We start from the raw sequence: 20,598 nt of genomic DNA on the forward strand, positions 1-20,598 counted from the left end.
GGCCCAATTTCCCGATTCGAATCGATTCCAATTATTGAAGTCTCGATTCGATTACAAATCGATTTTCGATTATTAACGATTATCGATTCGATTTTCAATTATTAATGATTATCGATTCGATTTTCAATTATTAACGAATATTGATCTTCCATTTAACATCAGTCAGCTGCTGAATTAGTTTACTTATCTTTTGAGTAACACCTCACAGCACCTTCAATATTGTATAGTGTAACTGTAATATCAAAATTATTATTTTTTAATTTGTTTTAAATGTAGTGTTTCACTGTTAAAAGAAAGCTGCCAAGCTCAGCAGCCGGACTCATGTTAGAAGCATTGTTGGTGACGAGAACCAGGGCGTGTTTCTCTATTCCCCACTCGTCTGCCATTGCTTTGAGAAACTCACACATATTTGCGCTTGTGTGGCTATCATCCATAGCTTTCGTCTGAAGTACGTAGGACATTAGCTTCCATTAACTGCTGACATAATAAGCTGTAACGGTCATATATGAGACTGTAGCTCTGGATGTCCAGGCATCGCAGGTTATTGCTACCCTGTGAACAGAGTTGAGAGACACTTGCACAGAAAGGTTTGCCTCCTTGTAAAGATTTGGAATCGATTTAAGTGTAAAGAAGCTCCGGGATGGAATAACAAATCTTGGCTCCAGACTGTGGACCATGTAGTGGAAGCCATTAAGAGGAGGACTCCAGTTTGTATTAATATTTCAAAAAAAAAAAAATAAATTAAATCGATTTTTGGAAATGTAATAATCGAATCATAATCGTCAATATTATAATCGCGATTAATCAATAATCGATTTTTTCACCACCCCTAGAATCGATAGGCCATAGCAAAGGGCCCGGTACCCCATACTCATGCAGTACTCCAAGTCCACAAAATACATGGAAATTGGTTGAAAACTCCCACAACCCCCCCCCCCCCCCCCCCACACACACATTCTTCCGGAGATGAGAGTTGAAGACCCGACGGACCAGGGCCTCTACCAGACGTTCCCAGCTCACCCTCGAAACACAAGAGTGTCCAAGACATATGGCTGCAGATCAGATGAAGTCGATCATCACCTTTGTCCGAAGGTGGCCTGGTACCAAGTACACTTATGGACCGCCCTCATGCTCCAACATTGTGTTCATTATGTCCAGTTCGTGACTAGCAAATAAGTCTAATAACAAAGCACCACTCGGGTTTAGATCAGGAAGGCTGTTCCTCCTAATCACCCCCCTCCAGGTTTCTCCATTGTTACCCACATGAGCATCACAGTTTTATGGGTCCGAGCTTCATACACTGCACAAACAGTCAGAGCATGCCCCCAGCGACTTTCACACATAGGTGACCCTTTTTTGAACTCCAAAATTGCGACATTCAGTCGGGGGCTTATGTCTATCCCCAAACCTGCCCAACACCTCTCGCCCCGGGCAACTCTGAAAAGGTGTTGCCCAGGGTGCCCAGCCCCTCTCCAAGAGTTTGGTTCCAGAACTGGTACTGTGCATGGAGGTAAGCCTAACTACATCTAGTTTGTACCTCCCGCACCAGCTCTGGTACTTCCCCACTGGAGAAATAACATTCCACATACCAAGGGCTAGTGCCCACCCCCGCCCTTCACACATGGCACCCCATATCTCTCCCCTGCAGGTGATGGGTCCACAGGGGGCCTGCTCAATGTTGTTTCTTCAGGCTTCGTCAGCGGGCTCCTCTCCCAGGCCTGGCTCCAGGAGGGCAAGGTACTCCTTCCCATACTGACTATATGTGGTAAATTGAATGGTAAATGGACTTGCATTTCTATAGTGCTCTTCCAGTCTACTGACCACTCAAAGCGCTTTACAACACTTGTTACATTCACCCATTCACACGCGCATTCATACACTGCCATGCAATTTTTGAGTTTTTCAGTATCCTGCTCAAGGACACTTCAACATGCAACCAGGGAGCTTGGAAATCAAACCAGCGACCCTCCTATTAGCGGTGGCATGATGGTCTTAAGCATGAAACTGTGTTGAGCATAGTCTGAAACCACTGAACAATTAATGCTAATACTTAAAAATAACATTATGCAAAAAAAAGTTAAATAGTTTGAAGGTCGATTTTTCACAGAAGTGCCTCTAAACAAACACTGATTTGGGTTGTAGAATCTGATTGTCCAAATTATATTCTTTGCAAGTTCTCGCCCTGTGCCCGATTCCAGCAGTACTCTTACCTGGCTCCACTGACATCTACTCCCACCATCAGCTGCCCGTTCAGTGACAGCAGTTCGTCTCTCAACTTGATCCCCCCACAGCGGGCTGCAGGGCTCCTCTTCTTCACCTCTGTCACCCAGATGCATCCTACGTCCATGATGGGGCCCTGGTCCCTCCTCCGCCTAGGGCCTCCCTTCTTTCTTCTGTCAGGGTCCCCAAAAATAGGGATGTTCCCAAAGCTGAGGCCAAACTCCGTGGTATCTCCCTCATCTTTACTGAGGGAAACGGCATGGACCTCAACATCTAATCCCTCTTTGCAGGACGACAGGCTGGTTAATGGAGTTGTGTCACCCTCAATGAAGTTGAACTTAATGTACTCCACCAACTTCTGAATGGCAGCCAGACAAAGGGACATGTCCTCAACATTAAGACTGTTAAAACTGCTTCTACTGCACATACTATCCCCCTCTCCATTCTGGCATGAGTCCACAAGCTAGAGAAAGAAGAAGAATGACAAGTCAGTGAACAAACATTGATAATAACATCAGATGATAAGGCTTTAATAACTGTGCTTGCATATTTGTATTACATTTTGACACATTGCATGGTTTCCATTTATGGTTTGAGTTTACCAGAATACTCGCTTCATTTTAAACATTAATATTCAAGACTTAGGCAGGGTGTGTTCCTGTAACACATTTTAGTAACATTTTTCAATCATCTATCTGACAATCATCATCTAACAGAGGAGGTGTTATGGTTTCCTTTTAACCACTGCAGCTTTCTAAATTGACAGTTACATATGTTGAACATTTGTTCGAACTTTATATATATATTATATATAAATTATGCAATTTCACAAAGTTATTCTTTGTCCCCAACAATACATAAAAGGCACAACTGAGTGACATAAATGTATATTGTGTGAATACTTTTTTTTTTTTATCACCAATGAAAAAACCTAGGTATTGGTCTGTTTCTCAATCACAGCCTGACTGATTTTAATCAATCAATAATCCCTCAAATGTGGTCATCAATCACTTGTAACGAAGTTACAAAGATTTAATATTTCATTGCACAAATGGAAAAACAATTACAGTATTTGGTGCAGATGACTCAATTGTTATAATGCTACCTGGATTAGCTAGCATGCCAAGCTGAAATAGGGAGTGCAGTGCAAAACAACGGAATCTCCTGCATGGTCCTGATAAAGTTTCATGGAAACTGAACTGCTTCAAAAACCTTTAAAGAGACTCATGTCCAACAGAGACTAAAGTCTTACTGTGTCCAATCCCACTCCTACTGTTACTTGCCCATTTTCAGTTATTTGTTGCATTTATGGTGTGTTTTCACGCCACCACACCAAACCAACACCATAGCAATTAAGACTTTAAAATATATTTGTATTCCCCTCAAAGTTGACCGTCTGCAATTACAAATGGAGGACAAGATAAATGCAAGATCTGATGGTGCAGCTGTAAGGACCAAAATATGATTCGACCCCGATGTATCCATAACTGTGGCTGGACTGCCAATGGAAGATGGGGGAAATATTCTTGCTAAAACTGAGCAGCTGTTCAGGAAACGCCTCGATAGCAAAGCTCACATTTTGCAAGCAGTGTGACTAACAGGGAGAGGATGACATCCAGGTTTGGTAAAGGTAGAGTTTGTATCCACAGAGGATAACATTATTTTCTTCACCAAAGGCATAAACTAAAGGACCACTCTAGTTACTGAAAAGTATATCTGCATTCAACCAAATCACACACTGATCAAGTTGAACTATGAAATATTGCTAAGGGAAATCCCCACCGGTGAAAATGACTTGAACACAAGAAGTGGTCAACTTACAATAAGGGAGAATATGGAAAGATGGACTGAAATGAGAAACGATCGAGGTAACCACGGGAGACAGAATTTATGGGATGGGAGAAATGACCACAAAAGCCAGGAAAGATTAAAAGGACGGCCCGGTAGAGGGGAACAAGGCAGGCATGAGAACCGAGATGAGGGCTCCGGGAATGTGGCTCCGGCAACCTGTGACAGATGTAAGGACTGTTTCGGGAGAGAGGCTCGGGAGAGGCCTGTGGGGAATACTACACAGGAGAGAGCGCATGAGGAACCCGACATAACCCTTGTGAGCATAGTCCACCTCTACACTGAATTATCAATAGATGGACAGACTAGCAAACTGTGAACTCAGAGTATCTATTTTTCATCTCTCTATAAAAGCAAGGAATCTCTGTCTGTGTGTGTGTCTGTCTATGTGTGTGTGCCTCAAATATCTCTGCAGATCAGGATCAGACTGACCTGAGATTTTCAACATGGCTGCTGCGTGGTTTAAGGGTGTGCAACGTTGCATTTGTTTGGACTGCAATGATACCGTTAATAAATTATTTCATAAATGCTTTACCAATTCCGCTAGCATTGTTAACCATAGCCACCATAGTCACGTGTGCACCAGAGCCAATCACTGCAGAGCCCACCCCCACGCGTTGACGGACGCGTTGGTGTGTCAAAATCACGTGACCAATTTAAGATGACGTAGCAGCAAGACGCTGACGCAGCCTCTGTGAGTTTCGGTTCCGATAAGAAACAAGCGGATATATACCTGCAGCGGCGCAAGCTGGAGCGGGATTTAGCCGGTGGTTCGGTCCCGTTCTGTGCATCTAAACTGACTGACTGACTTTTTTAGATTGGCATTTAACTCTGACTAGGGTAGTCCTGCTCTTAGGTGCACTTATTTTGCCTGTTTTTTACTTTATGCACTTTTAGAGGGCCTTTAACACCCTGCAGCACTAGTAGCACTTTCTTGTGTTTTCTTGCAGCACTGTAGCACTTTCTTGTGTTTTTATGTATTGTTTTTATGTATTATTTTATTGCTTTGATATAAAGCACTTTGGGTACCGTCTGGCTATCGTAAAGCGCTATACAAATAAAATTTGATTAAAATTTGATTGATTGATTGACTTTTGTGGATTAATGAGAGTAAACGAGTCCGGACCGAATCTGTTCCGGTCTAAGGAGTTCAGGATACGTGAGGACAACAAACTGGAATCTGAATCTGTGGATGTTCGTGTCTAGCTAGCTGCTACGACACACTCTTGATGTAACATCAGGCCATAAAATCTTCACTCCCTTAGCCCTACACATTCTGGATGTCTGGATACTATCTTCACTCATCTGTTAGTTACACTCTTATGTCTCAAAGTGTTTCTCCAAGCTTAACTTAATGCTGGTGCGTTTACAATTCGCTTACATTATTAATCCATTGCCACTGCCTGCTAAAGTTGTTCATCCAGCAGGATTGTTAGCAGTTAGCTAAGGCGCGTTTGCTAAGGCTAAAACATTGCCCTGTTTCTTACGTTTCTACTTTCTTACTGGCATGTTGGCTTCTATAGGCCCTTTTTGCTTGCAATTACTGTTCGTTTTTTCTGAACTATTTGAGATTGAACATAACATGGAAGAACTTCAAGCTAACATTACTCACACAGAAAACAGACTTAGTCACGAGCAGCAAACTGTTATCAAAACAGTGATGGAGAGCGTGGAAAGGGGCCTTGGAAAGATGATAGTGCTTGATGCAAGTGGCGGGACAGGAAAAACTTTCATATTATGCCACATCCTCAACAAAGTCCATGCAGAAGGCAAAGTGGCTCTTGCAACAGCTGCGAGTGGCATCGCAGCTACTCTACTGCCAAAAGGCACCACCTTTCACAGCAGAACAAAATGTCCTCTCAGTCTCACTGATGAATCCACCGGCAGTGTGAGTGAACATGACAGCACTGCAACACTCATTAGGATGACACACCTCATGGTCGTGGATGAAGTGACGATGATGGATCGCTGTGCATTAGAAGCAGCAGATCGTACATTTCAGTGGCTCCGAGGATCAGCCAAACCATTTGGTGGCATCACAATGGTCTTCAGTGGCGATTGGAGGCAAATCCTTACCGTTGTACCACATGGTAGCCTAATCGAGATCATAGGAAGGTGTTGCAAAAGCTCATACCTATGGAAAAATGTTGAAACTCTTCGTCTAACAGAAAACATGAGGATCTCTCAAGCTGCAGAACATCAGCAAGCTGAAGAAGACTTTGCCAGATTTCTTTAGACCTTGGCGAGGCTAAAATTCCAGTAGTGCCAGAAGAGGGTGAGTTTGCCATTAAACTCAATGACACACTGACAATTCCTGGTGACAAACTGAAAGACATTGTCCATTGGGTGTATGAAGACATGCTGGCCAACATTTCCAGTCCAACGTGGCTGTGTAAACGTGTCATTTTATGCCCAACTAACTCTGAAATCAACATAGTAAATGAGTACATGACTAAGTACTAATTTGACTAATTTTCAGGAGAAGAACATGTTTGCAACAGTGTTGACACTGCAGATTCAGAAGGTCACATATGTACCCAACTGAGTTTTTAAATACACTCTGCCCATCTGGAATGCCACCTTATCGCATTACTTTAAAGGTGGGAATGGTGATAATGCTACTGCGAAACTTTGACCAACAAAATGGACATTGCAATGGCTCAAGATACATAATAGAACAAATACTGCCACGCTTCTTAGTTGCAAAATCTGTAATTGGTGTCAATGCCGGACGCACTCTCTTATCTTCTCTCTTACTCTCTTAATTCCACGAATCACCCTCAAGTCCAGGATGCGCATGGCCGCCGCCGTCCCCGCCCTGGCGTACAGAGCGGGGTGTAAATGTAACTTATATTACCAAATAATAGCCGGGTTTTAATTAACCGCAGGGACCCGCCGGATTCAGGTGTATATTTTGATAAATAACAAAATAAATGCCGGGTCTAATTCATTTTTTTTTTTAATCAAGGAAGAAGACGTGACCACTGACAACTGCACGTTTTTCTTCTTCGCCTTATTCACATATTGTGCTTGTTTCCTGTCAGTCAGTATCACATTGATGATCGCCATTGCTCCGGTGCAGCACAAAATAAAAAGTACGACTTCAAATTCAAACTTTCTGTCGTAAAATATGCAGAGGAAAACTCGGGAGAAGCAGCCGCTAGACGTTTCTCTGTCAACCCCAAGAGAGGGAGAGATGAAAAAATCAAAGTGAGCTTTAGCGTCTGTCCGAGGAGGACTGCAGCAGGGCCAGGCTGCCTGCCGGAGGGAGGAAGAAGGCGTGCTCAGCTGCAGACACAGCGGAGAGGTGACGAGACTCATCATGACTGACAGGCATCAAGGCCACTCGGCGTTACCTTGCCGACCCGCCCCTAGATATTTCATTCACAAAAACAGGACCTGTAGCAATTCTGGACAGCTGTTTTTTTTCTTCTTCTTCCTTCATGGGCCCTGACGGTGTCTCTGTGTGTGTGTGTGTGTGTGTGTGTGTGTGGGGGGGGGGGGGGGGGGTGGGCAACTGCAATGAACCAGCTTTGGGGGGCCCAGCTTACAAAAGGTTGAGAACCCCTGCACTAAACGAAGAAACAAAGAAAAAGCGTCACTTTCTGAGCAATGTCGTTTTTACAGAAGTGCTGACAAAGTAAACACACTCACCCATTTAACACAGTTCTCTGGAAGTTCATCTTTCAGCCCAGAAAAATGAACCTACCAGACTAAGTACGAGTAAATAACCTGTTTGGACTACACTGTCAGACATACAAATGATTCTGAATTAGGTACTACTCAACGTAAAGCTGTGTGTGTATGTGTCTATGAATATGTGTGTGTATGTGTCTATGTGGGTAAGTACACATGCGCCAACCTGTATGTTCTTGCATGATGTGACATGCATGATTATTGAATTACTCCGATTTTGTTAAGCATGAATATTACATATATTTAATCATTTACCATTTATGATTTAAATGACCCTCTCCGGAAACCATCACCTTGTCGTGGTGGAGAGGTTTGCGTGTCCCAATGAACCTGGGAGCTAGGTTGTCAGGAGCCATGTGCTCCCGGTAGGGTCTCCCAAGGCAAATTGGTCTCAGGTGAGGGGCCAGACTAAGTATGGTTCAAAATACCCCATGAAAAATAGAGGTGTGAGGCGAGACCCTGCCCGGAGGAAGCCCGGGGTCCACGTCCGGAGCCAGGCCCGGACGTAGGGCCCGTGAGTGAGCGCCTGGTGGCCGGGTCTGCCACGGGGCTCGGCTGGGCACAGCCCGAAAGAGTAACGTGGCACTTCTCCCTCCCCCATCCCGTGGACCCACCATCCGCAGGAGAAACCGCTGGGGTCGGGTGCGCTGCCACATGGGTGGCAGTGGTGGTGGCGGGCCTCGGCAGCCCAGACCTGGGCGGCAGAGGCTGGCTCTGGGGACGTGGAATGTCACCTCTCTTGGGGGGAAGGAGCCGGAGCTGGTGCGGGAGGTTGAGCGTTACCGGTTGGATCTGGTGGGGCTTGCCTCCATGCACAGCATCGGCTCTGGATCCAAACTCCTGGAAAGGGGCTGGACACTATTCTTCTCCGGAGTTGCCAAAGGTGTGAGGCGCCGGGCGGGTGTGGGGATACTCACAAGTCCCCGGCTGAGCGCCGCCGTGTTGGAGTTTACCCCGGTGGACGAGAGGGTCGCCTCCCTACGCCTAAGGGCTGGGGGGAAAACGGTAATCTGTGCGTATGCACCGAACGGCAGTTTGGAGTATGCGGCCTTCTTGGAGGTCCTGGCTGGGGCCCTCCATGGTCTTACTGGGGGACTTCAACGCGCACGTCGGCAATGACGGAGATACCTGGAGGGGCGTGATTGGGAGGAACGGCCTCCCCGATCTGAACCCGAGTGGTGTTCTATTATTAGACTTCTGTGCTAGTCACGGTCTGTCTATAATGAACACCATGTTCGAACACAAGGATGCTCATAAGTGTACGTGGTACCAGAGCACCCTAGGTCGAAGGTCAATGATCGATTTTGTGATCGTATCATCTGATCTTCGACCGTGTGTCTTGGACACTCGGGTGAAGAGAGGGGCAGAGCTGTCAACTGATCACCACCTGGTGGTGAGTTGGTTTCGGTGGCAGGGGAAATCCCTGGACAGACCTGGTAAGCCCAAACGAGTAGTGCGGGTAAGCATCCCTGTGGAGGCTGGGGATATCGGACCTGAATGGACGATGTTCAAAGCTTCTATTGTTGAAGCTGCAGCTGTGTCCTGTGGCCATAGGGTCTTAGGTGCCTCAAGGGGCGGCAACCCTCGGACACCATGGTGGACACCGGTGGTCAGGGAAGCCGTCCGACTGAAGAAGGAGTCCTTCAGGGACATGTTGTCCCGGGGGACTCCTGAGGCAGTTTTGGGGTACCGACGGGCCCGAAGGGTGGCAGCCGCAGCTGTGGCAGGGCAAAGCAGCGGGTGTGGGAGGAGTTCGGCGAGGCCATGGAGAAGGACTTTCAGGCGGCGCCAAAGCGCTTCTGGAAAACTGTCCGCCACCTCAGGAGGGGGAAACGGGGAAAGATCCAAGCTGTGTACAGCGGGGATGTGACCTTGTTGACTTCGACTGAGGTTATAGGGCGGTGGAAGGAGTAATTTGGTGACCTCCTGAATCCCACTCAGCCACCGTCTGTAATGTAGACAGAGCTAGAGGATGATGGGGTATCGTCGCCGATTTCCCTGGGTGAAGTCACTGTGGTAGTCAAACAACTCCACAGTGGCAAAGCCCCAGGGATCGATGAGATACCACCAGAAATGCTGAAGGCTCTGGGTGTTGAGGGGCTGTCTTGGTTGACACGCCTCTTCAACATTGCGTGGGGGTCGGGGTCGGTGCCGAAGGAGTGGCAAACAGGTGTGGTGGTCCCTCTCTTTAAGAAAGGGGACCAGAGGGTGTGTGCCAATTACAGAGGTATCACACTACTCAGCCTGCCTGGGAAAGTCTACTCCAAGGTGCTGGAAAGGAGGGTCTGGCCGATTGTCGAACCTCAGATTGAAGAGGAACAATGCGGATTCCGTCCTGGTCGTGGAACAACGGACCAGCTCTTTACTCTGGCAGGGGTCTTGGAGGGGGCCTGGGAGTACACATGTGTTTTGTGGATCTGGAGAAGGCGTACGACCGGGTCCCCCGAGATGTTCTGTGGGAGGTGCTGCGGGAGTATGGGTTGAGGGGGTCCCTTCTCAGGGCCATCCAATCCCTATATTCTCAAAGCGAGAGCTGTGTGCGTATACTCGGAAGTAAGTCGGACTTGTTCCAAGTGGGTGTTGGCCTCCGCCAGGGCTGTGCCTTGTCCCCAATCCTGTTTGTGATTTACATGGACAGGATTTCAAGGCGCAGTCGTGGTATGGAGGGGTTACAGGTCGGTGACCTCAGGATCGCATCACTGCTTTTTGCGGATGATGTGGTCTTGATGGCATCATCGGCTGTAGATCTACAGCGCTCATTGGATCAGTTCGCAGCTGAGTGTGAAGCGGCAGGCATGAGGATCAGCACCTCTAAATCTGAGGCCATGGTTCTCAGTAGGAAACCGGTGAATTGCCTACTCCAAGTGGGGAATGTGTCCTTGCCCCAAGTGAAGGAGTTCAAGTACCTCTGGGTTTTGTTCACGAGTGAGGGGATGATGGGGCGTGAGATTGACAGGAGAGTCGGAGCAGCGGGTGCGGTGTTGCATGCGCTTCACCGCACGGTTGTGACGAAAAGGGAGCTGAGCCGAAAGGCAAAGCTCTCGATCTACCGGTCAATCTTCGTCCCTACCCTCACCTATGGTCATGAGCGATGGGTCATGACCGAAAGAATGAGATCGCGGGTACAAGTGGCCGAAATGGGTTTTCTTCACAGGGTGGCTGGGGTCTCCCTTAGAGATAGGGTAAGAAGCTCAGCCATCCGGGAGGGACTCGGAGTAGAGCCGCTGCTCCTCTGCGTGGAAGGGAGCCAGTTGAGGTGGTTCAGCATTTGATGAGGATGCCACCAGGGCGCCTTCCTAGGGAGGTGTTCCTGGCACGTCCAACTGGGAGGAGACCTAGGGGTAGACCCAGGACCAGGTGGAGGGATTATATCTCTTCTCTGGCCTGGGAGCGCCTGGGGATTCCCCAGTCAGAGTTAGCCAATGTGGCCGGGGAAAGGGATGTCTGGGACTCGCTACTGAAGCTGCTGCCCCCGCGACCCGATTCTGGATAAGCGGTTGACAATGGATTTAAATGACCCTCACTCACACTAACCCTCACCATTACTGAACAGACAATTTCTCATTCTAATAAAATCATCACTGTGCTACAACAGCCGTCATTCTCTATCTACCTTCCCAATTTCTGTCTTACAACGAATTATTCAAAACTTAACATGTTTGTTTAAACATACTAAGGGTTTGTGTTTAACACCAATGCAACAGCATAACCATGATGGATAACAAATTCATACTTATTACAATATTCGACCATACATACCTTTTAATTATCCTCAAAACAGAAATCTAACCAGATTTAGCCTTCAAAACACTTTCAATATCATGCTGTTGCATTAACGTTTTTGCTTTTTCCCAATGGCTAAAAAAGCAAAAGGCACCGGTAGTGGTACTTTCACATTAGTGGAATGGGGTTCAACTCCCTACAGTGTCCTTGCTAAAAGCCAAAATATATGAAAACACAATAGTTATCACTCTACACATTTCACAACAAACCTAAATGTCCCTGACGTCCCACCTTCAAACACAACCTCATTTGGCCATCCACGAAAAAGCTACTTAACCTCCCACTTTTCTATAGCAATACATACTTCCTATGGGCACTGCACTAGTTCAATTAATGAAGATAATGTCTCTGTAAATGAGACTAATCTTCAAGGGGAACAGGTAATTGAGTTGGAGGTGTACTTGTGGTTTGATTTAATCGGAAAACACATAAGAAAGCATTAAGGGCATCAGGGGTAGTAGGGTTGTTTGTGAAGTCTGGTTTATTTCAAAAATTAAAATTGTAAAATTGAAATTACTGAAAAAGTTGATGGCATTATAGGCATTTCATTTCAACACAAGATATTTGGATACTGTTATATTTTCTAGTTACCTTCCACCTGAATTCAGAATTCCTCACGAGGAAGAGATGCATCATCCTTCTTTTGCCAAATGTTAAGTCAGATTTATCAACTTTCTGAAGTGGACACAATTTACATGTGAGGAGATTTAAATGCCAGAAATGGAAATATTTTGTCACTGATATTTATTATATCCCCCAGCAAGTTGCAATTGATGATTACGTAATAAATACAGACTTTGGAATGTGTGTACTTAATGGCAGGATTAATCCTCTTGATAATAATTTCATGACAGTGTCACCAAAGGGAAAGGTGTGGTCGATTATACTGTAGCTCCATTTGAATGGTTAGAAAATGCTTAGAATTTAAGGTACAGCCCACTTTTGCAGATAGTGAAAGACAAAGCTTCATTTAATTTGATTGGAGACCATCGTCAACTACCAGATCGTTCACTGCTGCACATGAGGTCTAGCACTGGTAATAAAATCCCCAGACCCAACAAGCTAGTGTAACAGCTGAACAGCCTAAAAGCAGGGGGAAATGATCTGTACAACATACTTTTTTAAACTCAGATAAGGGACGTACAGCCATGTTGGAAATCAGAAAATTAAGAAATCAAAACCGATTAAACCTTATTGTAATGAGGAATTGGGTGACTTGAGGTCACAGATGCCGTAGATCAAGCAAGCAAAATTGAACAATTTGTCTGTCCTTGGTGTGTGTGTTTTTTGGCTGTGTTTCAGAGGCACATTTCAGAGGCTGGGTGTGATTTCCCTGGAGGGCTGGAGCTCCTGCTCCACAAACCTGCAACGTATCTAATATGCATCTCCAGCTTAAATATCTGGATCGGCTTCGGAAGATGACTGACCATGAGAGGAGCAGCAAAAGACCAGGAGAGAGGGAGATCGATCCTACCATCGACTGGTCTCTCGAAAACTGCAGTAGGATCCATTAGAATGCCTCATTCTACACACTTCTGTTGGTGTCATTCCCATGGCGATGGTGCACCTGGGATTGGCTTCTGTGTGTCACTCGTACCAGGTAAGCATATTCAATGAGCAAGGGAGGGAGCACACATGGGATCTATCTGTTAAGTCATTGGCTGTTTGTGTGTCACTCGAAATTCTGCAGAGCCGTATAGGTAAAACATAAAGAGAACTGTCTGTATCTCACCTTAATCCTTCTTGAGTAGCAGTAATATGAAAACAAAACAAAAAAAACTCGGTCTTAGATCCCATCTCAATTATACGCTGTCTTAGGTTCTCCTTAAGGCTTGCAGTTTCTATTTGTATCTTGGCTCCATTGGTCTTTGTCCATTCTGTGCTTGGCTCATTTGCCAGGTTAGGTGTTTAATCCTCTCTATTCTCTGCTGGTTAGATGACAGTTACATGAAATCCTCTCACCACCATGTTCTTAGATCGCCTCCTCCACTGTTTTGTAGGCGCACGTTTCCCCCTCGTTAAACACGCATAGTTTCACTGGAAATGGTGTCTGAAAGTGGATTTTCTTCTCTGTCAGTACTTTCTTTGCATCTGTGTATTCCTTTTGTTTTTTTAATACCCCAGCGTATAAACCCAGTCCAGAAACACAATCCTCCTCTGATACATTAAGCCTTTTTTTCTGCCATGCTGTCTTTATTAGTTCTTCTTTATGTCTGAAACTTAAAAGTTTCACCCCAATGGATCTTGGCAGAGTCTTTTGGAACACAAGGTACTCCAGGTTCACTTTACCCACTGTAAGAAGGATACTCTGTTCACGCAAAGGTTTTCCACCAAATTTCGGTTCAAATGAAAGCTAGAGGGCTTCAATTGGAGCACAGTGCAGTGCTGTCTAAAGGTAAACAAAAAAGACAAAAAGACATCAAAGTAGGCTACTTTACTACACACCAGGGGAGGGGAGAATCTTCTGACAAAAAAGATACATTCATTTTCGACAAGGAACTGGACATTATTCTTAGTGGAAGTGCCTAAAAATGTCATTAAAGGGGAAACATTGACCAAGAGGATGGTCTCGGTCTCTCTCTCGGTCTCTCTTTCTCTCTCTAGAGATAATTACACTACTTTTATTGGCCTGTACGAGGCTACAATTGACATGGCATAACAATAATAATAGCTCATAGTAATTTTTTGTATTCCTACAAAAATTAAGTTCGGGTTACGCTTAATTTTCGCAGTTACATGTTGAAGGTTGGGCCATTCAATATTTAAGTAGAAACATGGGGGTGAACTGGATTACCTTGTAACCACAATGGTCATTGTTCAGGTCGTGGTCCTGCTGTGATCTTGTTGTCTGAGCCCTGGGCCAGTCCTCCAGTAGTGGAAGGATGTTGAGGGCGTTTTCCTGAGTGATAGGCATTCTGGCATTCTGGTGCTGTTGGGGGTCACTTAATAGCAGCCGCTCTGATGCTTCCAACAGTCAGTGCAGGTACAGGCACAAATGTGGACCAATAGCCCCAAATCCATCTCTGTAAGATAAATTATAGAACATAGGATAAAAAGTTAAATCTCTCAATAAAAGCAAGAATTCTGTGTGTGTGTGTGTGTGTGTGTGTGTGTGTGTGCCTCAAATATCCACAGATCAGGATCAGACTGACCTGAGATTTTCAACATGGCTGCTGCGTGGTTGAAGGGTGTGCGACCTTAGATTTGTTTGGACTACAATGATACCATTAATAAATTATTTCATAAATGATTTACCAATTCCGTTAGCATTGTTAACCATAGCCACTATAGCCACGTGCACACCAGAGACAATCACTGCAGAGCCCACCCCCACGCCCCACCAGCGGTGCGAGCTAGACCGGGATTTTGCCGGCAGTTCTGTCCCATTCTGTGCATCTAACCTGACTGTTGTGGATTAATGAGACTGAACGAGTCCGGACCGAGTCTGTTCCAGTCCATGGAGATCCGGATACGCAAGGACAACAAACTGGAATCGGAATCTGTGGATGTCCGTGTGTAGCTAGCTGCTAGCCCACCCCCACGCCCCACCTCCTGAGTCGACGGATGCGCCGGCACGTCCAAAACCGGATTTACAATAAATAATGTCCGCCACGCTTTTTCACGAACATTGCCGTCATGGTGCTTTGTGTCCGGTGCAGGAAGAAACGGTAAAAACTGGATATATCACGAAAGTGTCTGCAAGCAGGAAGTGTGTGCAAGCAAAAAAACACATTCCTATTGGTGGAAAAAGACACCACACCAACCAATCACAAAATTATATGGCATAATATGTGATTTGGTTGCTGAGGAACAGGGGGAGGGGACGGCGGCGAGAGAGTGACAGCAACAGTGACGGTGATAGAGATCGCAAGTTTTGAGAGTTGAGAGATTTGACACATATAGCGTGTTTGGAGTGTATAGTTAGTGTGTTATGTAGTGTTTGGTGTAGTGTGTTTAGTGTGTAGTGGAGTCGTTTTTTTGTGTTTTGAGTTAAAACAATGAGGAGACTGCTGAATGTCGAGCAGGCAGTGCAGCAGCTGGAAGGAGCCTGAGGCATTGCCTGCATTTAAATGTAAGTAGTTACACATAATTTTGTAAATTTCAAAAACATAATGCACAAATTTAGCAAACAACAATTTATATTTGCATTATAAGTATTAATAATGGTTCGTTAAACATATTTGTAGTTTTCACAGTAAAAAATCAAACTTTTTCCTACTCTGATTTTATGTTTTTTTGTGATTTTATGTCCATTGTGTTAATACAGTATATCAAAATGAAACAATAACTGTACAGTCACACATGTGAGGTTGTGCTGAAAATAATGACACCAAACAAGGCAAGGTAAATCGTTTTTAAGGTGATATATTAAATATAAATATCAATATCACAAAAGTAGTCGAAAACAGCCAATTATATCCCTGACGTCCAACCTTTAAACACAGCCTCATTTGGCCATCTATGAAAACGCTACACTGTAAAATTTTTCACTGTAAATTTACAGAAAATTACTGGCTACTAGTTGCGTTACTTTCACAGTAATTTTACAGTAATTTATTGTGAATATTTCACAGTAATGTACTGTACATGTTTCACAACAATATACTGTAAATATTTCACAGTATAATACAATACATCTACAGCTGTATATTGTAACTTCACAGTTGCCATGCCCATGGAATTACTGTGATATAGCAGTATGTTGCTGTGGAATTACAGTATCGTGCTGTATATAAATTACAGTAATTGCCTGTATTTTAATTTTTACTGTAAAAGTAATGCAACCAGTAGCCAGTAATTTACTGTAAATTTACAATTTAAATAATACTGTAACATATTGCAAATTTGACTTGTTACCTGTGATTTTACCACACAAACACGCATTGGATTTGCTAAATTAAAAGTCAAAACAAGAACAAAGATAACAAAGACAATACTCATTTTAATTTTTTAATAATTATAAAACTATCAAATTCAACAATTTACTAGAGCTGTCTCTGAACATAAACATGAACATGAATTTTCATTTTTAAAGAGCAGATTCAGCTATGAAGTGCTGATATATTCATTCCCTGTCTAATGTCAATATTGATACCAGTATTGATGTGTTACATGGCTGGGGTAGTTATGTAATCAGGTTACAGCTCAAAATCATACTTTGGTTTCACTAACTGAATCTATGAATCAATCAATCAATATTAAATCGAATCAATATCAAATTGTGATTTATCGATTGCAGGAAATTGGTTACCATACCCAACCCTGGACGTAAATTTACAACTTTAAAAATATACAGTATAAACAATACAGTATAAACAATTTACAACTTATGAACATATACAATATGAACATTCTTACGTCAACTACGTAACAATTTCATATTTACATTGACCACTCAAAGTCAACAAGTTTCCTTTGGAGCGTGCTCACGTGTCGATTGATGCCTCCACGCTTCTTTGAATTTGAGCCCATCTCAGGGTTAATGCCCAAGAAGCACCTGTAAATGATAAAGCAAAGACAACTTTCAGTTTTACAGATTTAATATTGCATTGTTTATCCAAGGCATATGCAGTGGTGCCCCTTCCTCTTTAACTAAATCGGACCTACACCAAAGAAATTAGTATTGAAAGCCAAGCAAGATTTATACAAGCAAGCAAATCAGTCGTGTAGAAACTGAGATACGCAAACATTGAAAAACAAACACTTGTGATGAAAATAATAATGGAAATTCCTGAGACAATAATGCACTAAAGTTGATGAAGTTTACCAAACATGTCTACAGCTCACAGGTTGTGTGCTCTCTTTGCCATGCTATCAAAAGGAGAAAGTTGAGGAGTGTTGGGCTGCTGAATTTGATTCAGATTGACCAAATACAGAGGACAAATTAGAGAATGCTCATGTGGTCCCATCACCACCTGTCCTTCAGTGGACAGCATCCAAGCACTAGGCTTCATTATGTTGCCTGAAATGAACAGACATACCCATCTTGCACTATTTTAAAGAGGTGGAATGCTGCACAAGAGAGCAATGCTTATATTTAATTCATTTAAATGTTCAGCAACATTGAATGCTTTTGAAAACTGTGACCCACTCATTAACCATTGTCAGTGGTCTAATTGACTGTCTCTTGCACACCTGACGCCAGAGAACATTGAGCCCTACCTTGCTCGTGCAATTTTTAAGTCTCTAAGATTTGGTTTTAACTAGGGATGCCCTGATCATTTTTTTTTTTATCATCTATCACTGATCTCCATCATTAATGAGCCATATCGGTTGATCCAATCTTTTTATTGACAGTTTTTGTATAGCTTCAGCCTTTAAAAAACTTGAAATGCTGCCCGGTGCAAATTTACATAAGCAGTTAACGAGTAGCTCAGCTGATGTTAGCAAACAGTCCAGATTGTGAACTTAAATTTACACCCTGCTAAAAATATGACACTGGACATGTCTGGATACACACAAATACAATCAATCTATATAGAGATCTGTGAAAAAAAGCAGCTTTCCATTGATGTGAGCGTCAATGTGCAAGTTAGTGTGTATGTATGTTATGTTGACAGTCCGTTTGCTAAAGTCAGCTGGGTGGAAACAGTGGTTCGCAGCATGCTCTGCTAAGAAATTACTCTTGTGTCAATTATTTTGTAATCGGCAACTATAAAACAAATAGAATTCGCTAATCTCATATTTACTGTATACTGAAGATCGGACGATTTTGATTGATGGCTGATCTATTGGGGCTTCCTTAGTGATACAGTTCCAAACCAAATTTTAGTCAAGGCACTACCCTGGAATGCTGGAAAAAGCCATCTGAAATCTCTAAAATCATTTACTGTACACCAACTACTGGTGCACTACTGCTTAAGCTCAGACTCAGAAAAAAAAACAATATTGGGGGAAAAACATGTCAAGAGACCAATAAACAATTATGTGAAATGATCATGTAGTGACTTTTTTGTTCATTTTTAAAAAAAAACCACATACAGCTCGAAATATCAATATAAAATCCAGATATCAACAGTACCTTGGACAATCAAGCAGGAGGTGCTTGGTAACGTCACTGTCCTCTGCTCATCAGCGGCTGTGGCACACGGCTGTAAAATAAGAAATAACAAAGCATTGTAGCGTATTCAACATGGTGCATAAGAGACGTTTCACTGGTTCCAATGATTTAGAGGTTAATCAGAGCAAATGTTATGTGTCAACATGTGAATGAATGCGATTACATTACTGAGGTATAGGCTTAATTTGATCCAAATGTCATTTGCTAGTTTGATGAGACATTCAGTGGTGGATCAAAGTACAATATCAAAAAGAGAACCACTTGATTTTCTCAGATTATTTACACAGCTTTATGTTCTATTTTTACCTCAACAGCCTGCTCCAGGGGTCACTGTCCTGCCTCTGAAAAAGAATGGAGAGCAATTAGTGACAGATCATATACTTTAAGCTGGAAAAGATTAGTAGTCAATCAAATACTCATGCATATCCCTCCCATCGATATGACCACCAAATGAAAGCACATGATTTGAGCTTTCAAAAGATATAAGTTACTTCTCTGCGAGGCAAAGCTTCGTGGAGAAAAACGGCTTTGTAATGACTTAGTTGCTGCAGCTGGAGGCTAACGTTAGCTTACTTTAACTTTGACTTTTGCTAATACGCAGAGAAAAACGGCTTTGAAATGACCTAACAGCCAAAAAAGTGGAGCATAAAGTGACGTTACCTTGATCCAAAGATCGTTCATTTACTAACATTAACTCACACAACTAATATAAAGTTGTGACAAGCTGCCTAATATGTAATGACGTTAACCTTACCTTTGAGCTCTTCTATCGTATGTGTCGGGTTGTAACATTATCCACCATGGATGTATAAAAGAGAACGGTATCCTATCCACCCGTATCCACCTGTCGTCTCTTCTTGGTCCCACAATGCAGCGCGGTTCAAGCGCGATTCAAATTTTACAATAATTTGTTGTGTTATCACAGAGGATGGTTTGACTACAGTATTTTACTGTGAAATAATACAGTAAAATGTTGTTAAATCCTGGTATCAGTTTTTTTCACAGAAAATTCTAAATTATTTCAGTATTATATTGTGATTATTACAGTTAAAGCCTGTAAAGTATATAGTAAATTATTATATATAATAATATATATATAATACAGTAAATATAATATAATACACTATACAGTAAATTATTGTGAAATATTACAGTAAAATATTGTTAAATTCTGGGAACATTTTACAGTGTACTTAACCTCCCACTTTCTATAGGAATACATACTTCCTACGAGCAATGCATTAGTTAACATAAAAAAGGATTAGTTGTTATTCTTCTTACCTTGCCAAACCAAGCTTCATAGCTATGATGTTAACTGATAATGTATATTCAAAGCATTTGAGTTATAACAGGGAACCCAGCAGGGTTGCCCTTTGAGTCCTTTACTTTTTATTTTCATAGATTTTAGTAGTCAACAGATGTCTCAGTGTCTCAGGTGTGTCGTGACATGGAACTGAGCATAAGTGGGGCTTTTCCATACGCATTTACTATTTGGTGTTCCATTAAAACAGGGCTACCTGCTTGAAGGTACATCTTAAGCAGATGATTAGCTTGTCTTGAGTAGAGTTCAAAGAGCAGCTGTAAATATTCCCCCTCCCTGCAGTATTATTGAAATAAATATCATAATAAACACATTTAATTTCCCAGAAATTCTTTATAAAAAATAAATGAAGCAGCAAAACCATGAAAGCAGTAACTGAACCTCTGGTTGGCTGAGGAGGAAAACTAAACTTCAGACAACAGAGATTCAGTTATAGGCTAAAAAAGTACAGAGAGCTGAACCCACAGCAACCTTTTAGAAGTTTTTTTTCTCTTTCAAGTATCCTGCACAGACATAAATATCTATTTTTTTTAAATAATTTTAGCAAGTTTTTGAAAAGGTTTTAGATGCCTTGGTCCCCCTATAACTTTTTAAATCTCTAGACTATAATATTCTAGTATTCAGACAATTATCCACCAATTTCTAGTTTTATTATGGGGCTGTAACATAT

At 43.0% G+C, this 20,598-nt stretch overlaps 1 protein-coding gene across 3 annotated transcripts in view; it reads right to left on the bottom strand.

Annotated features, from left to right (window-relative positions):
* The window catches only part of pdzd2 (PDZ domain containing 2), a 92,653-nt gene that overhangs the window by 49,339 nt on the left and 22,716 nt on the right, over nt 1–20,598 (bottom strand). For all 3 annotated transcript variants that reach the window (XM_030417809.1, XM_030417810.1, XM_030417808.1), the window contains exons 2-3: nt 14,342–14,570; nt 2,211–2,683 (exon numbers count right to left, since the gene is read on the bottom strand). In XM_030417809.1, coding sequence (XP_030273669.1) covers nt 2,211–2,683; nt 14,342–14,461 — 593 coding nt within the window. In that variant the 5' untranslated portion in view covers nt 14,462–14,570. The remainder of the gene's footprint in view (nt 1–2,210; nt 2,684–14,341; nt 14,571–20,598) is intronic.

The sequence above is a fragment of the Sparus aurata genome, chromosome 5 (assembly GCF_900880675.1).
Source record: "Sparus aurata chromosome 5, fSpaAur1.1, whole genome shotgun sequence".
Lineage (NCBI taxonomy): Eukaryota > Metazoa > Chordata > Actinopteri > Spariformes > Sparidae > Sparus > Sparus aurata.